This window comes from Emydura macquarii, unplaced genomic scaffold (assembly GCF_026122565.2).
Source record: "Emydura macquarii macquarii isolate MOO-44397 ecotype Brisbane River unplaced genomic scaffold, CSIRO-AGI_Emac_v2 contig_1253, whole genome shotgun sequence".
In the NCBI taxonomy this organism is placed as follows: domain Eukaryota; kingdom Metazoa; phylum Chordata; order Testudines; family Chelidae; genus Emydura; species Emydura macquarii.
In genome coordinates this window covers 11,825,942-11,852,311 of record NW_027131390.1, presented here as the reverse complement: position 1 = coordinate 11,852,311, position 26,370 = coordinate 11,825,942, and the positions used below count along the sequence as shown (strand labels likewise).

General features: G+C 43.3%; 1 protein-coding gene across 1 annotated transcript; it reads right to left on the bottom strand.

Moving 5' to 3' along the window:
• Window positions 1-1,762: 1,762 nt before the first annotated feature.
• On the bottom strand, window positions 1,763-25,942 carry SLC25A43 (solute carrier family 25 member 43). Its single transcript, XM_067548156.1, has 5 exons — window positions 24,934-25,942; window positions 20,917-21,158; window positions 19,728-19,900; window positions 4,512-4,646; window positions 1,763-3,784 (listed from the first exon to the last, which is right to left on the bottom strand). Exons 1-5 carry the CDS (start codon window positions 25,203-25,205, stop codon window positions 3,581-3,583), a joined length of 1,026 nt encoding a protein of 341 aa, XP_067404257.1. The 5' UTR covers window positions 25,206-25,942; the 3' UTR covers window positions 1,763-3,580.
• Between the last annotated feature and the right edge of the window lie 428 nt (window positions 25,943-26,370).

Here is a 26,370-nt window from a genome sequence, read left to right as displayed (position 1 = left end):
GAGGAGGAGGAGGAAGAAGAGGGCAGGGCTTGCAGGGAAGGGTCTGCCCCGGGTTTCAGTGTGTGACGCCAAGCGAGAGGCTGTTCCTAGGCAACCCCCGGGAAACACAGAGCGGAGCTCATCTCCCCCGGCCCGCGCCTCCCTCCGACACCCTTCCGTCGCCAGGGAAACCGGCTGGGGAGCACCCCCACGAAACCCCGCATCAGGCCTGAGTCACTGAGCACAGGCGCCGGGGGAGGCCGAGAAGCTGGGCTAGGCCACGTGGTGCACATGGCGGGTGTATTGGGGGGGCTGCTTCCCAGAATCACTGGAGAGACCAGCTCTGTGGGGTCATGGCGTGCCGAGCTCAAAGGCAGCTCAGCAAAGAACCTAGGCCAGGTGTCATTGCCCAACCGTGGAACTTCATTGATTTGCAACCAACGTTTTTGTCTCCCTTCGTTTAAATTCTTCTACACTCCTTCCTCTTCACCAGCCTGCCTGCCTCAATCCCACCTCGGAATGCTCCAGTTTCGGCGGGAGGGCAGAGATAGCACTCAGCCCACTTTAAACCTTACTCTAGTCCACCTTCCTTCCAGCAAAGGTCTGGTCCCTGCAACTATTTACCAGTGTCTTTGTCCGGTCTTTATTTCCAGTACACTCAAGCCATCACACATGGTAACTGAATTTAATCTCCAGCATTAAGAATTCGTAAAAACTAGGAAAAATAAACAGGAAAGAATAGAAAGAGATGAATGGACACCAAATAATACAATCAGTTCTTCCCCTCCCAGCTGATCAGGGGAAACTTTAAGGCTTCATATTCCACACATGCTCATTAGGGGAACACATGAGGTGAGACTTCACGTCTTTCATAAATCCATACTTTCTTGATGAAGAAAATTTAGGAAAACTGATTTTGCCCAGATTTTGCTCAGTTTTAAATGTTCCCTAACACTATGATTAGCATCGGGCGCTAACCCTGGACCTCTATCCACATTTCACCTGAGTTACATTCTGCCTACCTAAGTTTCCTCTGCACTTTCATGATATTCTTCACTTCTTGTATACTATTGCACACTCATACGGTTTCTTCTACCGTTCTCTACAAGCAGTGCTTCAATTCAGTGCTGTGTGAAATAAGTCCAGTATATTCTTTAGGGGTGTTGTATGGCTTAATGATTAAGGTCACACTTCATCTTAAGATTCCACTTATAAATGATTAGCAAATATAACTATGTTACAATATAGATGCTTATAAGCACATCGGGTATTAAAGATGGTTATAAATAACCAACTGACTTGCTGGACTCTAAGGATTGATCATTTATGAAAATAATTATTCATCATTTATTAACCCTTTACATTTTGTTTATAAGTGGAACATGAATATAAAGCACAAGCCTAATGGTGACCTAAATAAGGACACTAAGAATCTGGTTGCTCCCCCTATCACCTATAAGTTAATAATAATCCATAGGTATTGCACAATGTACAGCTTTGAGTTCTGCTGAAATTAACATCAGTCTCTTTATGAAAGAATTTCCCTTCAGGTAGGAGTAATCAAATCAAGACTATTCTAGGAAAATCAAAGTGGTAGAAAGTGCTGAGGTAGCAGAACCCATCAAAAATGGTTAGGATGGAATAGTGCTAGGGCCTAGTCAAATTTGTCAAGCAAGTCAACCAGCCTTTCATAAAAACTATGAAGATAGACTAATCTCTCCTTGTTAACTCCAAACAACCTTTCTGGGCTCAGCCCCTAACACAGACTGATTATCTACTCTGCTTCATAAGATACATCTCTTTATTAGAAACTGCATGCATAAAATTATCAATACAAATATTACCATTGTAAGCTATGGGAGCACAGTGTGCTGGACTCATCAGAGGATGGGGAAGCAAGAAGGGACACATTCTAATCCCAACCCTTCCAGTATCTTGGTGTGTGGTCTTTGGTAAAGCCCTGAACCTTTCTGGATCAATTTCAGCTCTGATGTCAGTGGATGCAACTTCGGTTGAAAGCACCAGCTTATAGCAGGGCTGAACTCAGCTCTACCAGTCTCTCTCTTTGCCCATTTGTAAAATGGGGTCATTAATACTTACTTGTCACGGGGGTGCTTTAATCATAGCTGTAAAGTATTCTAAAAGGGCATGATTATGCTTGTTCTCAAGGGCTTTAGTCCTTCTAAAATTTAATTTAACCACCACCTTCTACCCATTGCGTCTTTAAATTTCCTTACATGCATTAAAGTTTATTTTTCTCCCAGGAAGGATAGCTCAGTGCCACTGATGACCTTTGGCCTCATAAAGCTCGAGTGCTATACAGTGCAACGAGGGCATCTGCAGTCAGGTATGTGGTACCAGATGTGACTGGGCATCACAGTGATGCATGGAGACATTTTATACTTTCCCTTGAAGAATCAGGAGCCCAGCAACCTTTTTGTAACTGAGCTGAGGTCCCTGAATAACACTTATCTAAGTTGGGAATAAACTAGTCCTCAAAATGTAGCATTTTATATCTGCAAGGTTCCCCCTGTCAGAAAAGCATGACAATACATTAACTCATAGGTCACAGCAATGAAAGGGGACCACCACCATTTGTGTGTGTAAGGGGAGGGTGAGGTTAGGTATTGCATAGTAATGTTCTAAGCTCTGACCATCAACTTTTATTTCTGATCATTAATTTAATATAAAATTCACCTTTAAAAATACTGAAAAACATGTAAGAATGTTAGCTGTGAAACAGCTAACCCATTTGGTATCTGTATTTTTCACACAGTAGGAGGTACAGTTAGTCATAACAAAAATGAACACAGCATGTAAACAGTCTTGTTTTTCCCAAAGCTGAAACAATTCATATACTTGCAGAAATAACTAGAGTGGGGAAAGACATCTCAGCTTGCATTTATAGTGCTTAGATCATCATTTCAATGCTGTTTCACACATTACTATTCTTTCTTGGCAAAAGGACTTCTGCAGCACATTTTCATTTTTCTTTGTAATTGGGGACTCTTAGAAAACTATTCGGTTCTCAAATAAGTTTTACAAAAGCTGAAAACAAGAATCAGGAGTATTAGGATTAACAAAAATGTGAACTATGTGGGGACAAATACTGCATATCCAGAATGCTAAATCTATATTATGTCAGTAGATTTGCTTATACACTAGATATTTTATTCTATTTTCAACCATGTATCTATTCTGAATGCTATGTGTTCAATGTCCCACACATTTTTTTAATAAATCATAATTCATTATCATGGCTCAAATCTCTTATTCTCTGCAAGTGGCTTTAGCATTAAAAAGCTATTCAACATTGAAAAACCCCCACAATGAGTTGATTTCAAGTTCCAGTATTGTAATGGTTTCAAAATGTTTGTGTTCTGCAGAGTAAGGTTGATATTCAAACTGATTGTATCAATTCACTACATGAGTTACAAAGTTTATTAATGTCTGACATAAGTGTTTCAATCCCAGGGAAGGTCATACAGTAAGATGAGATGCTGCTACCTCTAGTGCAATGCGTCTTCCTTTTTGCTACACTTCCTTAAGGTTGTGGCCGAGAATGATTGTAACATGCATCTGTTCAATGGACTTTCCAATGTCAGTTTTCAAGGGTTGGCTTCGGCGGCTCAAAATTTCCTCTTCGGAGGAGCTTTAATTCTCGCAACTCTTGGGGTTGTAAACTCTGGTCCACTCCAGGAGTTAACTTGTAACTTAAGGGAGATTCAATGTAACCATTTCTGTAGAGACAGACCCGCTTGCAGAATTCAAAGGTGCTAAACATAACACCATAGTATGGGACAATCTGTAAAAAAAAAAGATTGAAATCAGGTATTAATTTAGAATCTATATTCTCTACTCAGCTAATATATTGATTTGGCTTCACAGGCAGTGTGGATTTACACCAATTGAGAATCTGACCCTAAATTAGTTGAGTCATTCTACAGGTATCAGATTGAGTTAAGACTTGGTTTATTATATACACACCCTGAATATAGAAAATTATTATGAGGAAATGGGCTTGTGCTGAACTTTAAAACACCATAATTTTAAAAATAGTGAAGATTTGTTGCAACAGGAAATTTGGGATGCATTTTGTATGTGGCAGAAATGTGTCCTTTCTTTTGACCCAAGCAGAGTCAATGGAGTTATGCCGACTTACACTAGCTGGAATTCTGGCTCTTTATGTTTAGTCATTTTCCCTAGTGTCTCTCTGTTATTTCTCAAGTGTGTTTGAATAAACTTCCACCGAAAGGCTCTGCCACTTTCTCTGACGCTTTTGATGAGGATGGTGTCATATGAAAGCCAGCAACTTGCAGCTGGCCAGTAAGAGCAAACATATGCTCAAAACAGCTATACTGTAACCCGAGTAAGGAGGAACCTATACCTTTGCTGTCCCAAACGGTCTAATCAACACGCTGTTCATAAGGCAAGGCATCGTGTGTGTTATAGTCCCAACCACCAATTAGTTTGTCATGTGTCTCAGATCGTATTTAGATACAGACTTGGATCAGAATGAAAGTAATCCCCACCTTGAGCAGATTGGCAGAGAGTCCCCTCCAGAGTCCAAGGATGCCCTTGGTCTTCACAGTTTGCTTAAAACAGTCAACCATGCCAGTAAAGTGGACATCAACCCCTCCATAGTGGGGAAGGCAAGGACTCTGAGCCTGGTCAAATGAAAAAACACAACAGGTTTGAAACAAACAAATCAACTCAACTAAAAATAATCAATGTCTTCATTTCTGTAGGCGTTCAACACGTCACGCAACATTTAAATGCTGAAGCAGGAGGCCTTGGTCTATTTGCCATGCTTTAGTCAATTATATTTAAATGTAGTCAATTATATTTTAAAAAAATTAACAATTCTGCCTGAGACCTTATTCAGATGCAACCAGTCCAGGGGAGAAAATATTTGAAATGAAGAGCATAGGAGAAGTCTACCATTAATTCTGTGTTGCATTGGGCGCCACCTGACTAAACATCCAACCACCCTCTAACACAGTACGATTTAAATCATCAAAATGCAAAGTCACATTAACACATGATATTACATCATAATCTCCCAGGCCAGTGTGCAATTAACACTTAGTACATGGAACAAAGGTGCAACGGGTCATTCTGAACAGCAAAATCCTTTCACCGTTAATCTCCCACTGTGTTAGAACAGTGAGGATGGCCTGAACTTCAGTGATCTGATCCCCATCCATCTGTATGCACACAGTTGTGAGTCTACTTTGCATGTGCAAATTAGAGATTTGTTCAGATGTATGGTAAGATGGACTCCTGCCAGTGATTCAGGCATCTGATTGCACATGCAGGTCTGATCACTAAAGATCAGTAATTTTATATTCCCGGCAGTGATCTTATATTAGCAGGAGTTTAACTGTGACTTCATGGGTGAATATAGATATAATTCTCTGACCTTTCCCCAGTGACCTAGAACAGCAAGTGGTGTAATATTCCTTCTTAGTCTGACTGGAAAACCCACTGTTTCCTCAAGGTGATCAGCCTGTAACAAACCCTTCTAACAAATTGACAACTGGTGATGTTTTCTAGATGCATCTGCTCTAGAATTTCAAACATTTGGCAGCCCTGGCAGTGAAAAATGGAAATGAAATACACCGGGAATGATTTTAGTCCTCAGTGTAAGTAGGTGCAGCTCAATTGGTTTGAATGGAGTGGTGTCCCCTTACGCCACAGGTGAATTTGACCATAACATTTTAGAAGACACAGAGAATATGTCCCACCACCTCCCATCCCCAGGCAGAGGGGCAGAATTAAACTCTGGTCTCCTAGAACTCAGGTGAATGCTTTAATCATTAGGCTAAAAGTTATGAGGTGGGCGGCGGCGGCAGAGGCAGCTCCTCCTCCCAACATTTTGTATGGAGCGAGGCAGATGCCTAACTCATTCCCACAGGAAATACCTTAAGTGTCTAAGCTGCTGGACTCCTGGCAACTGATTCCCATTTGTGGCTCCGTACACAAAGATAGGGGCAGGGAGGCACCTATCTCCAGGAGAGGGACAGGGTTTAGCACGACACTCCCTCATCGTTGAGATCTTCTATGGGCTAGCATAGGTGGTTCCCTGCCTAGTGCACTGCCTTTTATGGGTCGCATTCTAAGGCTCCAATCTCTCCCCATTCATTGTATAAGAGCCTAGGCACCTAACTCGGGTTTGGGGAATTGCAGTGGTGATCCTGTGATTTTTGTAGGCTTGGTGCTCAGCACTGCAATGTCCAAATCCCTTTGTGCAGTGGCTCTCAACCTTTCTAGACTCCTGTACCCCTTTCAGGAGTCTGATTTGTCTTGCGTACCCCAATTTTCACCTCACTTAAAAACTACTTGCTTATAAAAATCAGACATAAAAATGCAAGTGTCACAGCACACGATTACTGAAAAATTGCTTCCTTTCTCATTTTTACCATGTAATTATAAAATAAATCAACTGAAATATAAATATTAGTACTTACATTTCAGTGTGTAGTATATAGAGCAGTATAAACAAGTCATTGTCTGTATGAAATTTTAGTTTGTACTAACTTGGCTAGAGCTTTTTATGTAGCCTGTTGTAAAACTAGGCAAATACCTAGATGAGTTGATGTACCCCCTGGAAGCTGAGTACTCCTGGTTGAGCACCACTGCCTTTGTGGATCTGGGTCCAGATTCCATAGATCAAAGCACAATCAGTGTATGGTAAATGGGTGGGATTTCTGACAGCACCCAAAAGAGTTAGGAGTACAAGTCATTTAGGCACTTTTTAAGATTCCACCCCAGTCACTAAGAACCCAGGATGGATTTTGACACATGCTTCTGCTTTCCACAGTGACAGGGATACTATGAAACAGATTCCAAAAGCCAAGGAAACTATGGACCATCTAGTAGTGGAAAAAGGACAACTAGATAAAATACTTGAGGAAGATGACATGCATAAGTTCAGTAGCATTCCTTTCCTTTATAGTATGCAGGGGAGGACTTGAAAGAATTAAGTGCATTTGCTTAGCTTAATCGCTTTAGCCATTATACACATTGCAAAGGCACATATCAAAGGGGTGGCATTTTTGTGTACCATACAAATGCAAGGTACAATGTACTTTAGATTTAAATAAGGTTTTGTAAGTAGTAAAACCATTCTGGAGAAAGTTAAAAAAGAATGGTATGTCTTAAAGAACCAGATTTCTAATTTGCCTAGCAACTCTGATCTCTAAAGTGATTTATTGAAAGATTATTTATAGTAACATTCATCATTGTTACAGCCATTTTCAAGATTTTTAACTGTGGTGTGAGATCCATACCCCCACCTTTCTGGCTTATAGGAGCCATAAAAACAGTTTTTCAAGCCCTTAAACACAGTACTTGAGAAACAATTGCCAAAAGAATCTCAAAGTAAGTGTCAGCCTACAAACGAAGCCACATCTTAAATCAAATTTATTTTATCCAGTAGTGTAGTGTACATCCAGAGGTAAAGATAAAAAGTTCCTCCGGGATTGGTTTTGGAACCAAACTTATTTAACATTTTCATTAATGTCCTTGGCACAAAATGTGAGGGTGGATTAATAAGATCAGCAGATGACAAAAAGCTGGGAGGTACAATACGGAGGAAGACAGGAATATCATGCAGGAAGATCTGACTGATGTTGAAAACTGGATTAATAGAAATGGAATGAAATTTAACAGTGCAAGGTCATGCACGTAGGGACTAATAGCAAGAATTTTTGCTACAAGCTGGGAACATATCAGTTGGAAATGACAGGAGTAGACAGACCTGGGTGTATTGGTTGATCACAGGATGACTATGAACCACTAGAGCAGGGGTTCTCAACCGGTGGTACGCGGAAGACGGCTCGGTGGTACGCGATGGAAAACACGCCGCCGATTCCCCCTCTCACAGCCTGACGCCGCCGAATCCCCCCCCCATTGCTGCCACCGCTAAACCCCGCTGCCGCCGATCCCCCCTACCCTTGCCGCCGCCGCCGCTAAACCCCGCTGCCGCCGAATTCCCCCCTTGCCGCCACTGCTAAACTCCGCTGCCGCCGAATCCCCCCCTTGCCGCTGCCGCTAAACCCCGCTGCCGCCGATCCCCCCTACCCTTGCCGCCGCCGAATTCCCCCCTTGCCGCCGAATTCCCCCCTTGCCGCCACTGCTAAACTCCGCTGCCGCCGAATCCCCCCCTTGCCGCTGCCGCTAAACCCCGCTGCCGCCGATCCCCCCCGCCGCGAAACCGCGCTGCCGCCGAATCTCTTCCCCCGGTTGTCAGTCAAAAAAGTGTGTGCCGCCGAATTAAAGCCCCCCGCCGTGAAACCCATCCTCCCTGCCGCCGAAAAGTGTGAAACGGCGGCAGGGTTTCGGCGGAGGGCATTGATCCCTCCACGCAACCCCGCAATTTTACTGAGTGCTACTCTGGCCAGGTACAGTGAGGTGAAGTGGTACTTGACTCGACTGTACCTGACCCGAGTGGTACTCTATAAAAAAAAGGTTGAGAACCGCTGCACTAGAGTAATGCAGCCATGAAAAAGGCTAATGCAATCCTAGGATGTATCAGGTGAGGTATTTCCAGTAGAGACAGGAAGGTGATATTACAATTATACAAGGCACTGGTGAGACCTCATCTGGAATACCGTGTGCAATTCTAGTCTCCCACATTTAAGAAAGATTAATTCAAACTGGAACAGGTGCAGATAAGGGCTACTAGGATGATCACAGAAAGTCTCCTTTTGTAACCTACCCTACAAGAGGAGACTTCAGGAGCTTGGCTTGTTTAGCCTAACAAAACGAAGGATGAGAGGAGATATGATCGTTCCCTATAAATACATCAGAGGGACAAACAGTAGGGAGAGGAGTTATTTAAGTTAAGGGACAATGTTGGCACAAGATTGATCCTGTGATCAATCAAATGGATATAAACTGGCCATCCATAAGGTTAGACTTGAAATTAAACAAAGGTTTCTAACCCTCAGAGGAGTGAAGTTCTGGAACAGTCTTCCAAGGGCAGAAGTGGGAGCACAAAACCTAACTTGGTTCAAGTCTGAGCTTGACAAGTTTGTGGAGGTGACATGGTGCGATTGCCAACAATGGCATATGGCCCATCCACAGTAGCCATTAGCAAATACCTCCAATGGCTGGGGATGGGACACTAGATAGGGAGGGCTCTGAGTTACTACAGAGAATTCCTTCCCAGGTGTCTGGCTGGTGGGTCTCGCCCACATGCTCAGTGTCTAACTGATCATCATATTTGGGGTCAGGAAGGATTTCTCCCGCAGGTCAGATTGGCAGAGACCCTGGGGGTTTTTTTGCCTTCCTCTGTGGCAGGGGGCACAGGTCACTTGCTGCTTTGAACTAGAGCAAACGGATTCTCTGAACCTTGCAGTCTTTAAATCAAGATTTGAGGCCCTCAGTGACCCAGCCAGACATTATGGATCTATTACAGCAGTGGGTGGGTGAGGTTCTGTGGACTGCTGGAGGTCAGACTAGATGATCATGATTGTCCCTTCTGGCCTTAAAGTCTATGAAGCTAAATGGGAACTTTGGTGCTGGAGGATTTACTCATCCCCACAACACTAATCCCTGTGACTGCACTAAAGCCAGAAAGTGAAACTAATTGAACAGCTCTGATTAGTTTCATTGTCCAAGCTCTGCAGAAACCTCACCTGGTTTATATAATGGGGAGGAGTAGTTAATTGTTTATTTAAAAGGACACGAAGTATTGTTTTTATGGGTAGCATAACACATCACAAGGCAACTTTTACTCCTTTTCTTGGTAGAATTTGGATCTGTAGGTGCTGAACTAATGCCCCTTTGGTCTGTTCGGGAGGGGAAAAAACTTTTTTACCAGGCAATATACTACTCGATATGTTCCTTACATTTCTGTGACTAGAGGCATTGTATGGAAAAGGCTGTGCTGATAACAAAGAAAGAAATTCAAGTTGCCAATCTGCATTCCTTAGGTTTGTGATGGATGCACTGGGGACTTTTGGTGATTAAATACATTAAATGCAAGACAGGCTCGACTCACTATCTCCCAAATATAAAACAATCTTTTAGACTCCAGGCTCAGAGTTAGTCAGTCAGCCAGCCACCAAAGAACACACATAAGTCAGACCACTCTAAATTTGATTGTCTAAAACCTGGAGACCATAGAATTTTTTTAGGGCAAAGGGTCATGACAAAATTCTCCCCCAATGAAGTAAAGTAATGGTGCTATCTGCAGACCCTACAAACACCATCTCACCTATGAACTACAATGCCAGGCTAAGATCAAAACAATATGATGCCATTTTAGGGAGTGATCTTGAAAACTTTACAGGGCAAAACTCTTAATTATTTCTCTCTGCTCCTCCAGCCCGGCATTCCTCATCCCCTGGGACCAGGATCTGCAGTTCAGACACTAATTTCTATAGGAATTCTGTTTAAAGACTGACAGATTGAGTCCTTCAAGGGTAAAACAAGTTAGACCAGGTGGGACAAAAGATGAGACCTTTTGGACTTCATTTTCAGAGAAGATGGCAGGGCTTCTGGTTTTTGTGCCTGCAGTTTTGCAGGCACACATAATTGCATACAATTTTGCAGCTGCAATTTAGGAACTGTAGATTTCCAAGTATCTGATTTGCTGGTGTTAACAGATATTTAAATGACTTACATTTTTGTCCACAAACTACAGGCACAAAAATGGAGGCCAGTTTGAAAATCTGGCCCTCTAAGTTCAGACTCTTCTTCCTTTCCTGTGGGATAAAATTTCTGTTAGTATGAAACTGTTTTGGAGGTACTTTTACCTTCTAGGTGTGTGGTATTGCTAACCAAGGTAGCGTGAAAGATCAGTTAACAATATATTCTTGCAATAATGGGGATTTAGGATTTTGATCACTAAATGTAGTAATAGCTCTCACTGATACAAATTCTATATACATTCAAAAGATCACAACTAAAAAAAGCTCAGGAGTGAAGGAAAGCAATTTATGATAAAGCCCAACAGTTTATTTCACTTAATCTGGCATCTAAAATAAGAACACTGAAGATTTTTAAGGCTGGGTTAATAGGGCCATTTGCAACAGCAAGGTGTAATCGTAGTTCAAAGGAAACCGAATGCTAAATCCTGCAGTCCCCACTCAGGCAATTCTCCCACCAAAGTGAATGGAAATTTTCGTTGAGTGAGGATGGAAGAATTTGGGCCTGAAAAAATACTTTGTTACCCATAGATAGCAAACAATTGCAAAATGCAAACAAAGATCCAATATTAAGAACATGTGACCAATTTTACACAGGACTGATCAAATTGCAACCCTCCCTTAGAGTACAACCTAAGGTGGTTACTGCCTTTTTCGGTCAGTAGCTCAATATTGCTGATACATTAACCATGAACTGGAACAGACGGTAAGTCCACACAGAGCATTCAGACACGTGGAGAGGTAATTTGCTGTGAGGTAACAATAGTGGATTGTCTCCAGAGTAATAGATGAGAACAGCTGACCTTCAGCTACCTGCTCTCTAGAAACACTTTGTCCTCTTCTCCGTAAGTAGGGAAAAAATAATGAAATCAATCGGGCAGCTCAAGTGAGTAGAGCAAGCAGAATTTGGTTTCTAGCACAGCATTAAATATGTTAGGATCAGGGCTTTTGTATTCTGAGGCTTCTGCCTTTGCCATGAAATACATCCCTTGCTGCAGAGCCTAAGCTTTTATTAAAAAGAAAAAGTTTACTTTTGTGTCTATCCCTCAGAACTATGAAGATATCCTTGAAATGAGAACAGAGGCCTTTTCTATAGAATCTGTGCTATCCCCTTGTACAGGCACTCATTTTGATCTTGGAGTGCCTTATCTTGATTTAGCTCAAAGGGGTGGTAAGAAATTGACACAATCTAAAGCACTGTCTACATGCAAATCTACACTGGTTTATTTAAACTGGGGTGCAAACCCCTGTGCAGACAATCTTGGGCCCAAATTCTGCATACACACGTGGTTAACGTCATGTAAGCTGAACTGTTCCATTGATTTCAGTTGGGGTGCTGTGTGTGTGCAAAGATAAGCCTTTGCATAAGTCCTGACAGGACTGGGGCATTACTTTGGTTTAAGAGGGGTCTGTTGCAGTTTAGTTTATGTTGATTAGCAACAGACTAAAGCTAAACTGAAACAGAAGGTTTAGAAGAAAGTGTCCACACAGCCTTCTGCACAGTTATCAGTTTACAATCACGTTAAACTACAGTAGTGCAGCTCTATGTATATAGAAGCACTTAATTGATACGAGTCTCTCAACTGATTTAAGAGTGTCCACACAAGGGGACAGCACTTGATTTCACTCCCTAAATTTCTAAACAAGCCCACTCTTAACACTCTCTCTTGGTTAAATTCCAGCACAGGTAAATACATTCAAGCTTGCCTTCTGCAGTTTCAATCACAGACAATAAGTTATACTTCCTTTCCTCCAAAAAACTATTGTGCAGTGCCGCTGAATGACAATACATAGCTTCCTCAGTACACCTCAGAGGTGGCTGCATTTCATTGGTGGGTAAGTGAGCCCTATAGATGCCTCACCTTCCAAAGACGGATGTTTATTTAGCTTAATTCATGAAGCAGTTTGAGTTCCTTACTCCTAGCACTCTACTTCCTTGGAGGAAAGATGCTATAGAAGAGCGAAGCAGTAGTAATTATGCCTGCCAGATCAGAATTATTAAATCTGTTCAGTCCCAGGAGAGCCTTCACAGGGCTTGAGGAAGGGTCAACTATGACCAGTCCTACTGCCAATTATTTTTATTGCCTTTTCATGTAAGGAAACCATCATCCCCCCCCGCAAACCAACAACACTGTCTACCACACTCCAAAATTTTAACACCATAGTTTTATGATGACCATATGGATAGTCAGTCTCCAGGCTTCTCTCCCCAGCTTTGTGGTTTCTGAGACAAATGCCTCTAAGGTTGGTTGGACCAGAGAAAAGCCAGCTAGAGCATTGGCAGGAGGAAAGTCTCACATTTCACTGAGGCGCCTCAACTGACCAACTGTGCTCCAAGGATGGATCAGGACTGTCGTTCTTAAAGCAACAGGGCTCAGATATCCTGCTCTGTAATAACCCCAGAGCCTGAGCTGTGTCATGTTAATAGCCAAATAGAAAAATAAAAAATTGATGTGACCAGGAGCTAGAAGTGGCTACAAAGAAAAAGCCCACTGGGGGTGTGGGGTGGTGGAAAGAAAGACTCTAATGTGACCCATTTGGTAACACTCAGCTCCTCGTCAGACTGGTCATGAGTTCGGGTACCACTCCAGGACTTGGGCTCATTCTTAATGCTAACGCTGCAATACCACAAGGAGAGAGGGAGTTTGGGGAGGTGATAGGAATCGGAAGTTAATGATGGAAAATACATTAGTCCCAATGCTTTGCAAATACAAGTTTAGGGAAGAAGGGAAATGCTGCACTGGTGGAGGTTCTGACCTTCTCATGAAATAAGAGGACAAAAATGTTCCTAGTGCATTTTCATGGAAATCATCTGATCTGCAGGCGGGATGAGTTTGGCCTTTTAAGCACAGATTCTTTCTGCCTGTCTGGAAGTGACAGAGGGTGTTGGAACATCTTGGGGCCCTTTCGGATCTCTCTCTTCATCTATGCAGAAGCAGAATTACACATTTCGATGTCAATTAAAAATTATGTGTTCAGATTAGTCTAAGCAGATTCAGGTGGATTATATGAAAAAATAGCATTGGGGTTGAGTTAACGGGACACAGAGAAACATGGCCTTTTTCATAATAAAACCCAAAGTATTTTAAATGTATTGTGTACTAACAACGCATGCCCATTATAGAAAGTATCGATGGTTTTTAAAAAACAGTTTTGCTCCTTATTGTCGACACTGTGTAATCATGCCACTCTACTCATTCCAATAGCTTCATCTTCAAAAGGTTCCAAGGCACCGGCACATAAGGAGTATATAAATAATAAACAGCTTTTATGCAAAAGGTCTTAAAGCACGTATGCTTTTTAGATGTCTTGTGAACCGCATGACCCAGAAGTTTTTTTTGGTTTTTTAAAGAAATTGGCTCATGACTCGAATAACTTTCATATTCCCAGCTGGCAAGAAAACCAAATCTCGTAAATAGCAGGGATGCTATAGTACACACGCCCTTAGAGACTGGCCTTAAAGCACTGGGAAACATTCCCATCGCCTAAGCTCTCTCTGTACAACAATTATTCACACTTAGTGACATTGCAACACTGCCTATCTGACAAACCCCCAAAAAGGACTGTCACCGTCCACTGAATACATAACCTGGTTTTTAAAATAGTATGGAAGCCTCTTCACGTGATGCACTCCAGCATGATACGTTCCTGTGAGAGGTTTCTTCATAACACATGGAATGGTGTGCAATCAACGACAAAAATATATACTGAATCCTGCAATAGCTGTATGGAGCTGGGCTCTGTTAGGCTTAGTGTACACTAGAGAAGGTTTGCTGGATTAGTTACACGGGCACACCCTCCTAGCGTCGCGGCAAAAGCACTTTTTGCCAACATAAGCTGCTAGTATAGCTGCTTCTCCACTAGGACTTTTGCTCGTACAGAAATGTCATGTGTGTCCTCCCCTCCCCCCAAAAAAATCATACCCCAAATCAACATTACTATACTGGCAAAAGCTTCTAAAAGTGCAGACCTAGCCCTGGACTCTGTTGGTCTTTTAGCAATGGACTGCCAGGGAGTTTCAGGCCAAGGATGGATAGCTGCAGCAACAATGAAAACACCAGTGCTACATTAAGGTTGAATGGGGCCAGCAAACCGATTTGCAAATACAACTGCATTCTGTGCACGCAAATAAGGTTCTGCGGTTACAAAAATGTGCACAGACTTAAAGGTCTGTCAGTTTCAGGCCCATTTGTGGAAGTTCTGCCCTAAGAACCGATCAGACTAATACAAAGAATTCACAATGAAGGCTGACACACTTGTGTCTCTATGCTGCAAGCGTCTTAGAACCAAACATAATGCTACCGGTCACATGCTGCTGTGCCTAGAGTTTCAACCTGGACTCCAAACTTGCTTCTGCAAGCCTACTGTAACTCAGTCCCGGAGCTTTACTTTAAGATGGTTTCTAGCTTAAAAATATCTGAGTTGAACCACATATATGATCTGTGTTTGGGTCTCTGGGCCCACAGGGTCTGGAAATGCTGCATGCTCAACTCCCATGGGCTGGAGGAAGGGAAGATCTGATTCAGGAGTCCCTGAATGTCCAGAAAGATGAGGTGGCCTGATTAGAAACCTGGGAAGGGAGGGGAATAAAGGGAGGTTCTTCTCCACCTAAGTCACTTCTGTTTCAGTGCAAAAGAAACCTTTTGATAACACAACTTTAGTCCCATGATGTATAGTTCGGGTTCCGTACACTTCTACTTATAATCTTATATATGGCACATAACAGCTATAATGAAATCCAAGGCTCAGCGCATCCCCACCTGCAGAGGAAAAGGGGACAGTGGAGTATACAAAGATCTCATGGGAGTCACCCAAATCATGGGATGGGGTGGGGAAAGTGAAACCATACTACCAATGCCTCCCTTGGCCCTGGGTTCCCCTATTACAGATTAGCTGAAGGTAACAGCAAAGAGAGAACTTGCTTTCATTTTAATAAATGTGCAGGGTCCACTGGTGCAGTATTCGATATTCATCTGGGAGATTAGATGTTGGTTTAAACAACCCCTCAATCGTTTTCATGCTGCTAGTGGAAGATGAGAGTACCAATAATTGGCAGTTTTTATTTGAATTATCTTAGAAAATGTTATTAAAAGAATCCTAAGGAAGCAATTAAAAAAAACCCACCTGCCCTTCCCCCCCCCACATTCCCTTTTAATATTTGCAAACAGACATTACATCATTGTGCTAGTGCATGACAGCTTAATAAAGATATTAATTAGAAACAGACAACAAATAAAAATGAAACTGATTAGACTATTTTCATTGTTCAAACTGAGAGAAATGCAAAAAGTGAACAGGCAAGAAATTATTTTGAGGTTTAATAATCTACAGCATTACTTGTAACATAAACATTGATTGATTAATATATACAATTCTTGACCTGAAGATGACCCTATAATACCAATGGAACACAAATCAGCTGTGCAAAATTTAATTAAAGTTTAATCTGAAAATTTGTGAGCTTTTCAGCAAATACTTGAATTCCAATGACGATTTCACAAAACATTTTAAAAATATCAATTCAACCCCTCCTAAGTTTTTCTTCTAAAATTTGAACAAAAAGTAATCCACCTATTTCCCTTTTGAATCATTAGGTTTGTTTCCTGCTTTCCAATACATTGTGCACTATGATTGGCTATGATAAAAAGGCCATCTCATATTGGAGGGAAGGATCCAATCTTAGGTTCTCTTTCAACATAAGCAATAATTTACTTATTTCTTCTAAGATTTGATAACACAGTAAACGTTACCGAGAAAGTCACCTCTGACTAACCCCATCCTACAGATTCACAATATAAGCCATATGTGCCATGCCAAAACATGCATACTGTACCTCTCAATTCTCTAACATGCCAACCAGGAGCAAAATGAAAAAAGGAAGACAAAGGGATAAAATTAGGATAGTCACAATAGAGAGAGGACTTGCACATTCAAAATGGCTAATTATAATTCGTTTTTAGTTTAAAAAAAAAAATCAAAAAGTATTCAACTATATTTAGCATCAAATACAGTATCTTTTAAAAAAATTCTAAACATGGTGACTGTAACACTGAGGGTGAAGAGGGGAAGGGAAAAGCCATGGTTACAGAACAAGCTTGACATAGTAATCGCCACCAAAATATAAAATAACGGAGGGCGATCCTACTTCCATTGAAATCAGTGACAAAACTCTGGCTGAGATCAGTGGGGCAGGATCTGGCGGGGGATATGTAACACTAGAAAGGAAGGATGGATCAAGGGGATGGTAATGAATGTTAATAGTATTTAGTCCTTACATAGTGATATGTATCTTCAAAGCACTGTGCAAACAATTACGAAGGGAGGAAGTAAGTATTATTCAGACGTGGAAATAGATGGAGTTCAAGTGATTTGTCCAAGGCTGTCCAGCAAGTCAGTTGCAGAGCTGGGATTAGACCTCAGGTGTTCCTAGATCCCAGTCCTACTCTCACTTCATTGGATCAATGCTGCAGTTCCAGACCACTGCTACATTAGTGGGGTCTAGGTTTTCTTCCTGATGGCTGTCCAGTTCTCTCTCTCTCAGGCGGCTCTGACAATTTCCCCTGCCTAACACCAATATTGAGCCACTGGGTTTCCTTGGCCTAGAGGATTGGTGAGATGCCTTTGGCAGCCTGCTAGTTCCATTTCTTAAGCTGGACAGAGGGTCTCCTACAAGCTCCAAGTCTGCCCCAGTGCTCTTCACTCTTCCTCACCCAGCAAGCAAGAGTCCAGATTTGTGAAATGAATCCGAGTTTCCCCATGTGCCACTGCAGAGCACTTGTGCTAGTCTAGTGGGTAGCTAAACATTTCAGTACATCCCATGTTTTTATTTCCCAGTGAGCAGGCTCATCACATGGAAACAGACCAGATGAGACGGTTGGGAGAGAATCACGATTACCAAAGGCATTAGCGCCTCTTTTTTTCCTATTGTTTTTCTCAGGGATGTTCCATTTCCCACTCTTCAGTTTCTTCCTTCCCAGCTCCCACCTTGTGACAAGCCTTCTAGTGCTGACATCATCATGGCTACTCTCACTCCCTCACGCACTGATTCCCCTCTCTACTGAGGGCTGAGCATTCCTCCTTCAGAGTGCTCCCGGGACCCTGTCCCCATCCCATTGAAGGCAATGGGAATCTTTCCATTGACTTCAGCAGGAGGAGATTCAGGCCTCAGCAGGTGAGATCAGTGTGGAACTGATCCCCCCCAAAGCTGGGCAACATGCTTATGCTAGCTTTTAAAAAACAACTTCTCGGACCGCTTCAACCCAGCGTCACTCAGCCCCTGATGTCAGCCATGCTATGATTTTCAATGGCTTTTCACTTGGCAGTTTGAGCAAGCTCAACCACTCCTATTTAAAACACCAAATCAGGATCTATTGAATTTATACGTATCCTCCTGCCTTCCCCACAGCTCGTTAGTAAAGTGTTATGGGGAGTTGTGTGTCTTCAAGCTCAAAAAACACCTTAAGGCCTGTAAGGTGCTTGATAAGCACATAAACAACGGCAAAGATGAAAACAAAATCACTGTAGAGCAAAGAAAATGGCTTTGTTTTTTTTTTTTAATAAATTTTTCCTTTCTGGTCTTTTTCTTTTTTAAAAAAAAACAACAACATTTATTTTCCGGAAGTGTAGGACAGGTCTCCACAGAGACACTGCAATAAACCCAGAGTTTCTCATCATTCTACAGTATGCAGAAATACCCAGTAGAGCTGGCACTTACCAGATCTATAAAATAGGTGAAACAGCACAACCTAGTGGCTGAAAACAAATGATGTTTTGTTTCCTCAACTCTACTCCTGTTCCCAAGGTCAAGACTAGAAATGGATCTTTTTAACATCAGACTAGAAGCCTGTGAATTTTCCTTCTTACCAGCTATGAAAACTTAGTGCACAAAGTACTGGTGCACTGACTTGTAGGTGGTTAAGGCTAACGAGAATAGCATGAGAAGATTAGCTGGTCCCTGCCTTATTCTGGATAGACTGTGCTAGGTATGAGCTTATGTGGATTGTATGTAGGAACGCCAAGGCAGGGAACAATACAAGCAACACAAGTGATGAAACAAGCCAACTATTACACGTGAGTATGGGAAAAAAAGAGGCGAACTCTGGATTTGGGACAGAATGGTGAGGGGGAGGGGAAAATCAGATTTCACGCTATTTTGGGGGACTATGTTACAATTTTCTTTAATTCCCTTATTGTTTTCAAGTCCCAGTTTGAACTGATGGGGAACTGGTTCTCCTTATTAAACTATCTGGCAGAAGCATGAGTTTAATGGAGAGAATGGAATGTAAGAAAGATCCCCACTACTGAACATTCATTGTACTCCTCCCGAGGTTTGTGCTCACGTCAGGTATCAAAGGGTGCATCCACACCGCAAAAATCCAGCAGTGGAGAGTCTCAGAGCCAGGGTTAACTGACTCGATTTGCAGGTCTAAAAAAATTGGATCTCAGAGACCAGGCTCCAGCCTCACCAGGAACATCTACACGGCTCTTTTTAGCCCCATAGCACAAGCACGAGTCAGCTGACCTGAGCTCCGAGACTCGGCACCATGGATCTTTTGTGCAGTGTACAAGTACCCTGTGAACCTTAGAAACTGAAGTCCCATATTTACTTTTTGAATAGAGGCGCAGTGAACACTTCCACTTCAGTAGGTCTGAGTCCTCACCCACAGGGACTTCCCCCGCTAGTCTCCATGACCTTTTGTTTGACTTCCATGTTGAGACTGTCAACAAGGCTGCCAATTCTGAAGGGAGCGTTTATGATGTGGATAGCTGCAGGAGACATAGGCCAAGCAGCCACCAGATTATGACCTCTGTTGGCTACTCTGCTGATGAAGTTTTAATGAAAATAAGAGAACATCAAGAACTATTGCTGATCGCACGCTACCACTTAAACTGGCCTTAACAAAATCTAAGCCAAAAAATTTCTCAGCCATGACTGCCAGGAATAATAAAACCCCTCTAACGACTCATTCTTGGGAGAAGGAATGAGGTGGAAGTCACAATCAACTGGCTAATGCCTTGCCCCAAACTCCTGAAGCTAACACTGACAATAGTGAGCAACACCAAAATGGGAACAATAATGATGTTCTGTACCTGCATTTTCCTCTTTATGGTCTCAAAGGGGAAAGAGAGCGTCTGTGCAACCCCAGCAGCGAGGCAGCCATTTATGAAGTTCTGAAGGGGAGAGAAGCGAAAACTGGGCTCTCGCCACATTTTATTCAGATTGATGTAAACAAAGAATGAGCCAGCAGAAAATGGGATAGCACCTATAAAGCAAACCAGACAGAAAAGATTTGTGTGGGCACACAGCACAGTATAATGAGAGCTACATGTTTCCTTCTAGCCCTGTCTAAATGCCAGGGACCGTAAGCCAGTTTAAATCCTGCTTTGCTCACTTGGATCAGACTTAAATATCTAAAAATCTTTACTTAGACATTCGTTTATCAGGGGAATGAGAGGATGTCTTGCTTATTAAACCTCAGGTTTCAGGGTCCATATATGGCATTAGGCATTTACGTTTACAACAGAGCCTGTATATTTTGTGGGTGCCTCTTACTGTCTTGGTCTCATGAAAGGTCAATCTTTTGTTCCATTCCTGATGGAACTGGGCTGTCCTTTAGTCCAAATTGACGAGAGACAGCCTTCTCTCTCTCACCTGGCATATCATTCCTGTTTCCTCCTGTCACCAGTTGTAAGTTTTGGTTATTAGCTGTTAGTGCTCATGATTTTTTGTAATAATCAATTGCTGCATACATTTACTGTATATTCAAATGTGGTATTCTGCAAAGCTACAGAGTAGAGAGTCAATCAATATTTTACAAAATAAATAAAAATGCCTCATCTGCCTCAACTAAAGAGGAACACCGCTGCTTTGGCTCGCCTCTCAGGAGTTCCATATTATTATTTTCATAGCACCCACAGTGCACTAGGGGTACATATTATTTTTCTCAAATTAAGTGAAGAAGGAATATGCTGCCTCTAAATCCACTCAGGTGATCCAGAAAAGCTAGGCAAGTGTATCTTCTCAAATTCTTTTGACCACATCCATTTAACTGGCAGCACTTGCTCATAATTTAGAGATAACTCATCTACAACAGAGAGAAAAAACTGTGAAACAAGTTGTGATCTACAGGGCTCTGTACATCTAGATGTCCTCCACAGGGAGTCATTTTACTGCTTGCTCGTGTAAAACGAACTGGGCAAATTTACAGGCACGGCATCTTGATGTTTCAATACATCACGTATAATAAAGCTCAAAAACACTTTCCCATTATTAGCTTACCTAATACAGTTAGTGAAACACCACGATAAAGTGCAAGGAATCCTTCTTGATGATAAATGGTGTAAAAAGCATGAAGAATCCCTTTGTAAGATGGTTCCAATCGGTTCTGCACTATGAGTCGTGTTTTTACCACATCAGTAGGATAAGTCACTATGGTTGCAACCATGCCAGCCAGACTTCCTGCCATGATGGCACTCCACTGGGAAATGTGGCCCAAGTCATCCATGAAGAGCATGACAAATCTAGAATAGACAGATAAAACCGAAACTATCAGTTATGACTTGATTAAAAAAATCAGACATAAAAATGAAGAATGTTCTTGAGATGATTGTTCTTCTGCCCATCAGCTTTATTTGATGATAAATAATACTTAGAATTTCAATGATGCATTTCATCCAAGGATCTCAAAGCACATTACAAATCCTGAGCAAGCCTCAAAACCTCCATGAAGCTGGTACTAATAATTGTAAATGGAGGGTAAACATGGGCACAGAGAGGTCAGAATGACTTGTCCAAAGTCAAAAGCAATTCAGTGACTGACTCCTAGTCCCTGATATAACCACTAATCAACCCTCTCTCCATTTTTCTGGATGTGAAACACCAACTCAAGGAAAACTATTAAGGAATGTCACTCTGTAGTAGTTTAAAGGACCACTGGTTTGTTTTTCAAGTGAGTTTTGGTTTAAACACAGATCAATAAATGAGAACTCTTAAGAGAAGCATAACTCAGTACCTCCTATTCTCTACCTGTGGCACATAATAGTCTAGTCTCCTGTGGGCTGTAATACTATGGTCTAATTTTGGTTGTTGGGGTTAGTGTGAGGGTGCTGGGTGGTGTTTAGTGGCTGTGATATACAGGAGGTCAGACTAGATGATCTGGTGACCTCTTCTGGCCTTAAACTCCATGACTCTGTATTTACAGCTACCAAGCTGAGAGTTACCATACCTCAAATCATGACTGTGCAGACCTAATACCCTAAAAGGAGTCGACTCACTGTTTCAGTTATCAACAGGAGATCTGAGATGTGACTACTTCCTTCTATCAGTGTTTCCAATACACTGGACATTCCAGCAGGAGTTACAGAAAAAAATATGCAGAAATCTTCATTACAATCTTTCTGACAGCAACAGAACATTCCTTGCATCATTCTCTCAGGGTTAGAACGGCCCCTCGAGATATGCTCCTGGGGACGACTTGTGCTTAGGCACTACATTCAGTCAAGGATGATGTCTAGATTTGGGTTTGCTATTAAAACATCACTACTGGCATGTTTTGTATTTTTTCCCAACTCACAGCGTTCTGGAATCTTACAGGGTAGCCTGTGATTCTGGCATTTGTGATTCAGAGCGCAGAATATGGATGTGTTTCACTGCACACAGCACTCAAGTCAAATTAGAAATGAGCACGATGAGTATCATGCAAGCAGCAGGAAGTGAGCAAAGGAGAAGTCAGACGGGAATCAGACCCTAGGGAGCAGATCAGGAGGCAAATTACAGATCTAATGTTCTAGAACAAGCCCCATTTTCTGCATACATAACCTAAACAATTTTTTTACAATTTAAAGAGTCCAGAAGTGGACAAAGGCAGAAAGACCAACCCAGCAGAAATGAAAGTGCTTAGACAGTAAAGACTTCAGGCAGGAAGCATGTCTTACTATGTGTTTGTACAGTGCCTAAGACAATGGGCCTTGATTCTGACAGAGATCTTTGGGCACTAACAGCAATATACACAATCTTAAGAACTCCAAGGTGCGCACAAGTAAAGAAGTAGTAGTACATAGCGATTTGAGGGAGAGGGAGAGAGGTGTGTGTGTGTGTCTCTGTCTCCTTCTAAACTCTCTGTTCCATGGCTCAAAACATTCAATAACTTTCTAGCCAGCACGTCTTTTTCTGAGATTTGCACGATCATTTACTAAATATATACTCTTTATCTCGATCTGCTGTTTCATATCTGTGCATGGCATTCCCCCCCGAGGAATCTCACAAATAAGCCACAAGCAGCTTAATGTGCTGGAGAGTGGGAGTGCGTGCGTAATTGTACTTTGTTTTTGCCTAGCAGTTCCTCTCCACTTGTAGTGACTGACAGGGTTCTGCTGGGCACATGAGAAAAGAAAGAATACTATCCACCACCTCCTCTGAGCAGCTTGCAGGCCCTGCACACAGAGGGTGCTTTGTTTCAAGTTTAAAGAAGCATTCAGTCAGTCCATCTAAGATTCATATAGTTGTAACAAAGCAGGAGGACCAAATAAAGCTACTTGATTCCAAATCTTGGTGCCCCAATCCAATTTATCCTGAACTGCACACCCAGAGCAGTGCTGATTCACTCACTGGTAGGTGAGCGACAAGCCCATTACAAGCAGTGGATGGCGTCATCATGAGCCGAGTCCCCTGTAGTGTGCCTGATTGGACAGCAGGAAGGTGAGTCCACAACTTTTCCCTCCCCTCCCATCTGGTTTAGGAAGTAACTGAACTAGAATAACCCCCTCATTCCAAGGTACAGAAATATCAAGCATACATCCTACAACCAGCTGACCTAAATAAACCAACTGGCAAAAAAAACAAAACACCACCAACCAACCCCCCAACGTCCAAACAAACAGGCCCACCACTTCAGAGTCCATTGGAGACTTTGCAACAAACAACTGACTGCAAACTGTCTGACAGACAAGGAAATCCTAATAAATAAATATATTTCTGCTGAGTAATGTTGACAGAATTGCTTCATATTTTCCAAACACCCCTCCCTTTCCCTCTGCAGCATTATTTCCTCTAGTGGTTGTTTCTTATTACAAAGGGGAGTTTTTAACATGCAATGTTGTACAGTAGTTTTAAAGAAGCTGTGCATAAAGATTAGAGATCATCATTAGGATAACAAAACCCAACAGTAACTCACATACTGAATGGAACATTTTCAGGATTGTCAAACTGTGGTGATTTGGAAGATATATGACTTTGTACATGTTTGTATAGCATTTAGCACAATGGGAACACTAAAAGCTACTGCAATAATTGAATAATAAGAATTGAAACAACAAAATTATCACAGAGAAAACTTTGAATTTCCTTAAAGAGACACAGTCAACTTGAAATCTAGCCAATTACAAAAAAATTAAACGTAACTGCCTGTGGTTTGAGTTTTACAGTCACAATTTCCCCTTTTTAAAAATATATTTTCCATTCTGCTGCTGAATTAGAGACCCACACATATAGGGTGACCAGATGCACCAATTTTACAGGGACAGTCCTGATATTCATGGCTTTTTCTTATATAGGCACTTACTACCCTCCACCTCAATTTTTCACACTTGTTATCTGGTCATCCTACACACAAACACAGGAAACTGACTACCAGATTAAGGCCTAGATACTGAATATCAGGGGAAACCCTGAAACTGCCTACACACCAAGCACTGTCCAGTGAACCAAGTAACTGAAAAAAATGGAGCAACATATTTTTCTTTAACCTCTTTCAACTACAGGAAAGGTAGGTGTTACTCAGGGCACTGAGACAATTTTCAAGCAGAAGGGGGAGTTTTAATATGATGCGTCCCTGATGTTCACCTAAAACAAAACAAAAAAATCTCCTTCCCAAATGAGACCCGGCAGGTGTCTGCAGATGGGAAATTGTAGAAAAAAGGCTAGAGCCCGTGTTAAGGAAACAGGTTTCATATTAAGTCAGCCTGGAAAGGTTCTACTCGCAGACTGGGGAAGAGGGATGTTTCATCTGATAAATCCCCGGGACCAAACTCCCCCGCAAGGGCGGGCAAGTCTGGGCCGGTACATTTCCAGATGGATCTCCAATGTGGATCGCCAGTCGGCCGGCAGAGTAAACACGGGGTGAGGGCGCCAGTCCCCTGCCTCCAGAGGGGGCTAGCCTGAGCCATCCCAGGGCTGCACCCTCTGCTGCTTCCTGCACCACGGCAGCTTGGAACCCCTGGCCCGGGCAGGGACCGGAGCGGAGCCGGGCAGTGCCCGGAGCCCCTGCGCGGGGGCAGGCTGCAGCCAGGCCGCGCTTACCTGCGGTAGGAGGCGAGCTGCAAGGCGCTGTAGGGGAAGAGGCGCAGGCAGGCGGTGAGGTTCCCCTTCCACAGGGCCCCGAGGCCCTCGGCCTGGGCGACGCCGCGGCCCGCCTGCCACAGCCCCCGCCGGGAGTGGAAGGTGCCCACCTGGGCCAGGACGGTGAGCAGCTCCAGCGGGGCGGTCAGGCTGAGGCTCAGCGCCCCGGCCAGCCCGGCGCAGCCCAGCCGCTGGCAGCCGGTCACCCGGCCGTCCCGCTTCCAGGTGGCCATGGCCGCCGGCTCTCCCCTACCGCCTGCCCGGCTGCATGCGGCCCAGGCCGGGCAGCTCCGGCCGCCTGCTCCAGGGACAGCGCTGCCGGGACTGGGGGCGAGCCGGGGCGGGGCGGGGCGGCCAGGCCTCGGCTCTGTGCGCGCCCCGGGAGGCGGATCCCAGCTGCCGGGCGGGGCCGGGCGCTGCCATCATCGCCTCCGTCCCCGAGCGCTGCCACTTGCCCTCTAGTGATGCCGGGGGCCCGGGGCAGAGGCGCCCGCCCGCCCCACCAGCCCCCCTTGGGCAGGAGCCACGTTCCCCCCGCGGCCGGACCTGCCGCAGAAACTGATCCAGGGAAGGCCTGGGTCCTGCAGAAATGGGAAGAGACAATCCCCGGGGGGCAGGCCTTGAACTCTCAGCCTAGGGGTCGGGAGAGTTAGCGGGGGCTGAACTCATCCCCCTACCCCCCTCTGGTCAGATTCAGCCGGTCTGGTTTCCATTAGTAAGGGGACTTTAGGCAGCGCCTGTGTTTCGGGCACCGCCCTGTGATGGGCTGCGTCCAGCCTGTCCAATGCGGCTTCAGATTATTTAAGAATAAGTTTTGCAGCCAGGCTAGGAGGAGGTGCTGTCCGGGGCGGATGAGGTGCAGTGGTATTAGGCTGCTGAAGGAAAGTGGTGGTTCTAGCAAAGCCATTCTTAGTCCCCAGCTCTGCCCCCACTGGCTTAGCTTCAGCAGAAACCTCCCTTCTTCAGCTCTGTAGGACACAGCCCGGGGATCCACTTATATGACCCTTCCTGTTCCTGTTGCTATGAATATGCAATTACTCCTCATCCCACCTGAGACGTTTCCTCTCCTGCTCTGGTTCTGGGGTTTGTCTCATCCTTGAGGTTTGCTTTTATCTGAGCAATAAATCCCTCCTTTGGATCTCTCCTATGCATTAGCATAGTGATTTCCTGTCTGTTTCTTCATTCTGTCCCTGTAGGCCTATTTTTTGTCATGGGGTTTATTTTGCATGGGATAGCAGAGAGTATAGAAGCCAGCATAGTTGATGAAATTGTGTTTCCATCACCATTTAATCCCTGGATTAGTCCTTTTTTAAAAAAATGTCGTCCTCTATCTGATGCGTCAGGGACACACGAGTTTGTTATATAAATCAGATTATTTTGAATCTAGAAAATCTGCCG

Bases quoted from the DNA above. Each gene is read 5' to 3' on its own strand.
- SLC25A43 (XM_067548156.1), bottom strand. From the start codon at position 25,205: ATGGCCACCTGGAAGCGGGACGGCCGGGTGACCGGCTGCCAGCGGCTG. The intron at 21,159-24,933 runs GTAAGCGCGGCC...TGTCTATTCTAG, and splicing joins CAGCTCGCCTCCTACCGCAG to ATTTGTCATGCTCTTCATGG. The intron at 19,901-20,916 runs GTAAGCTAATAA...TTTGCTTTATAG, and splicing joins TGTTTCACTAACTGTATTAG to GTGCTATCCCATTTTCTGCT.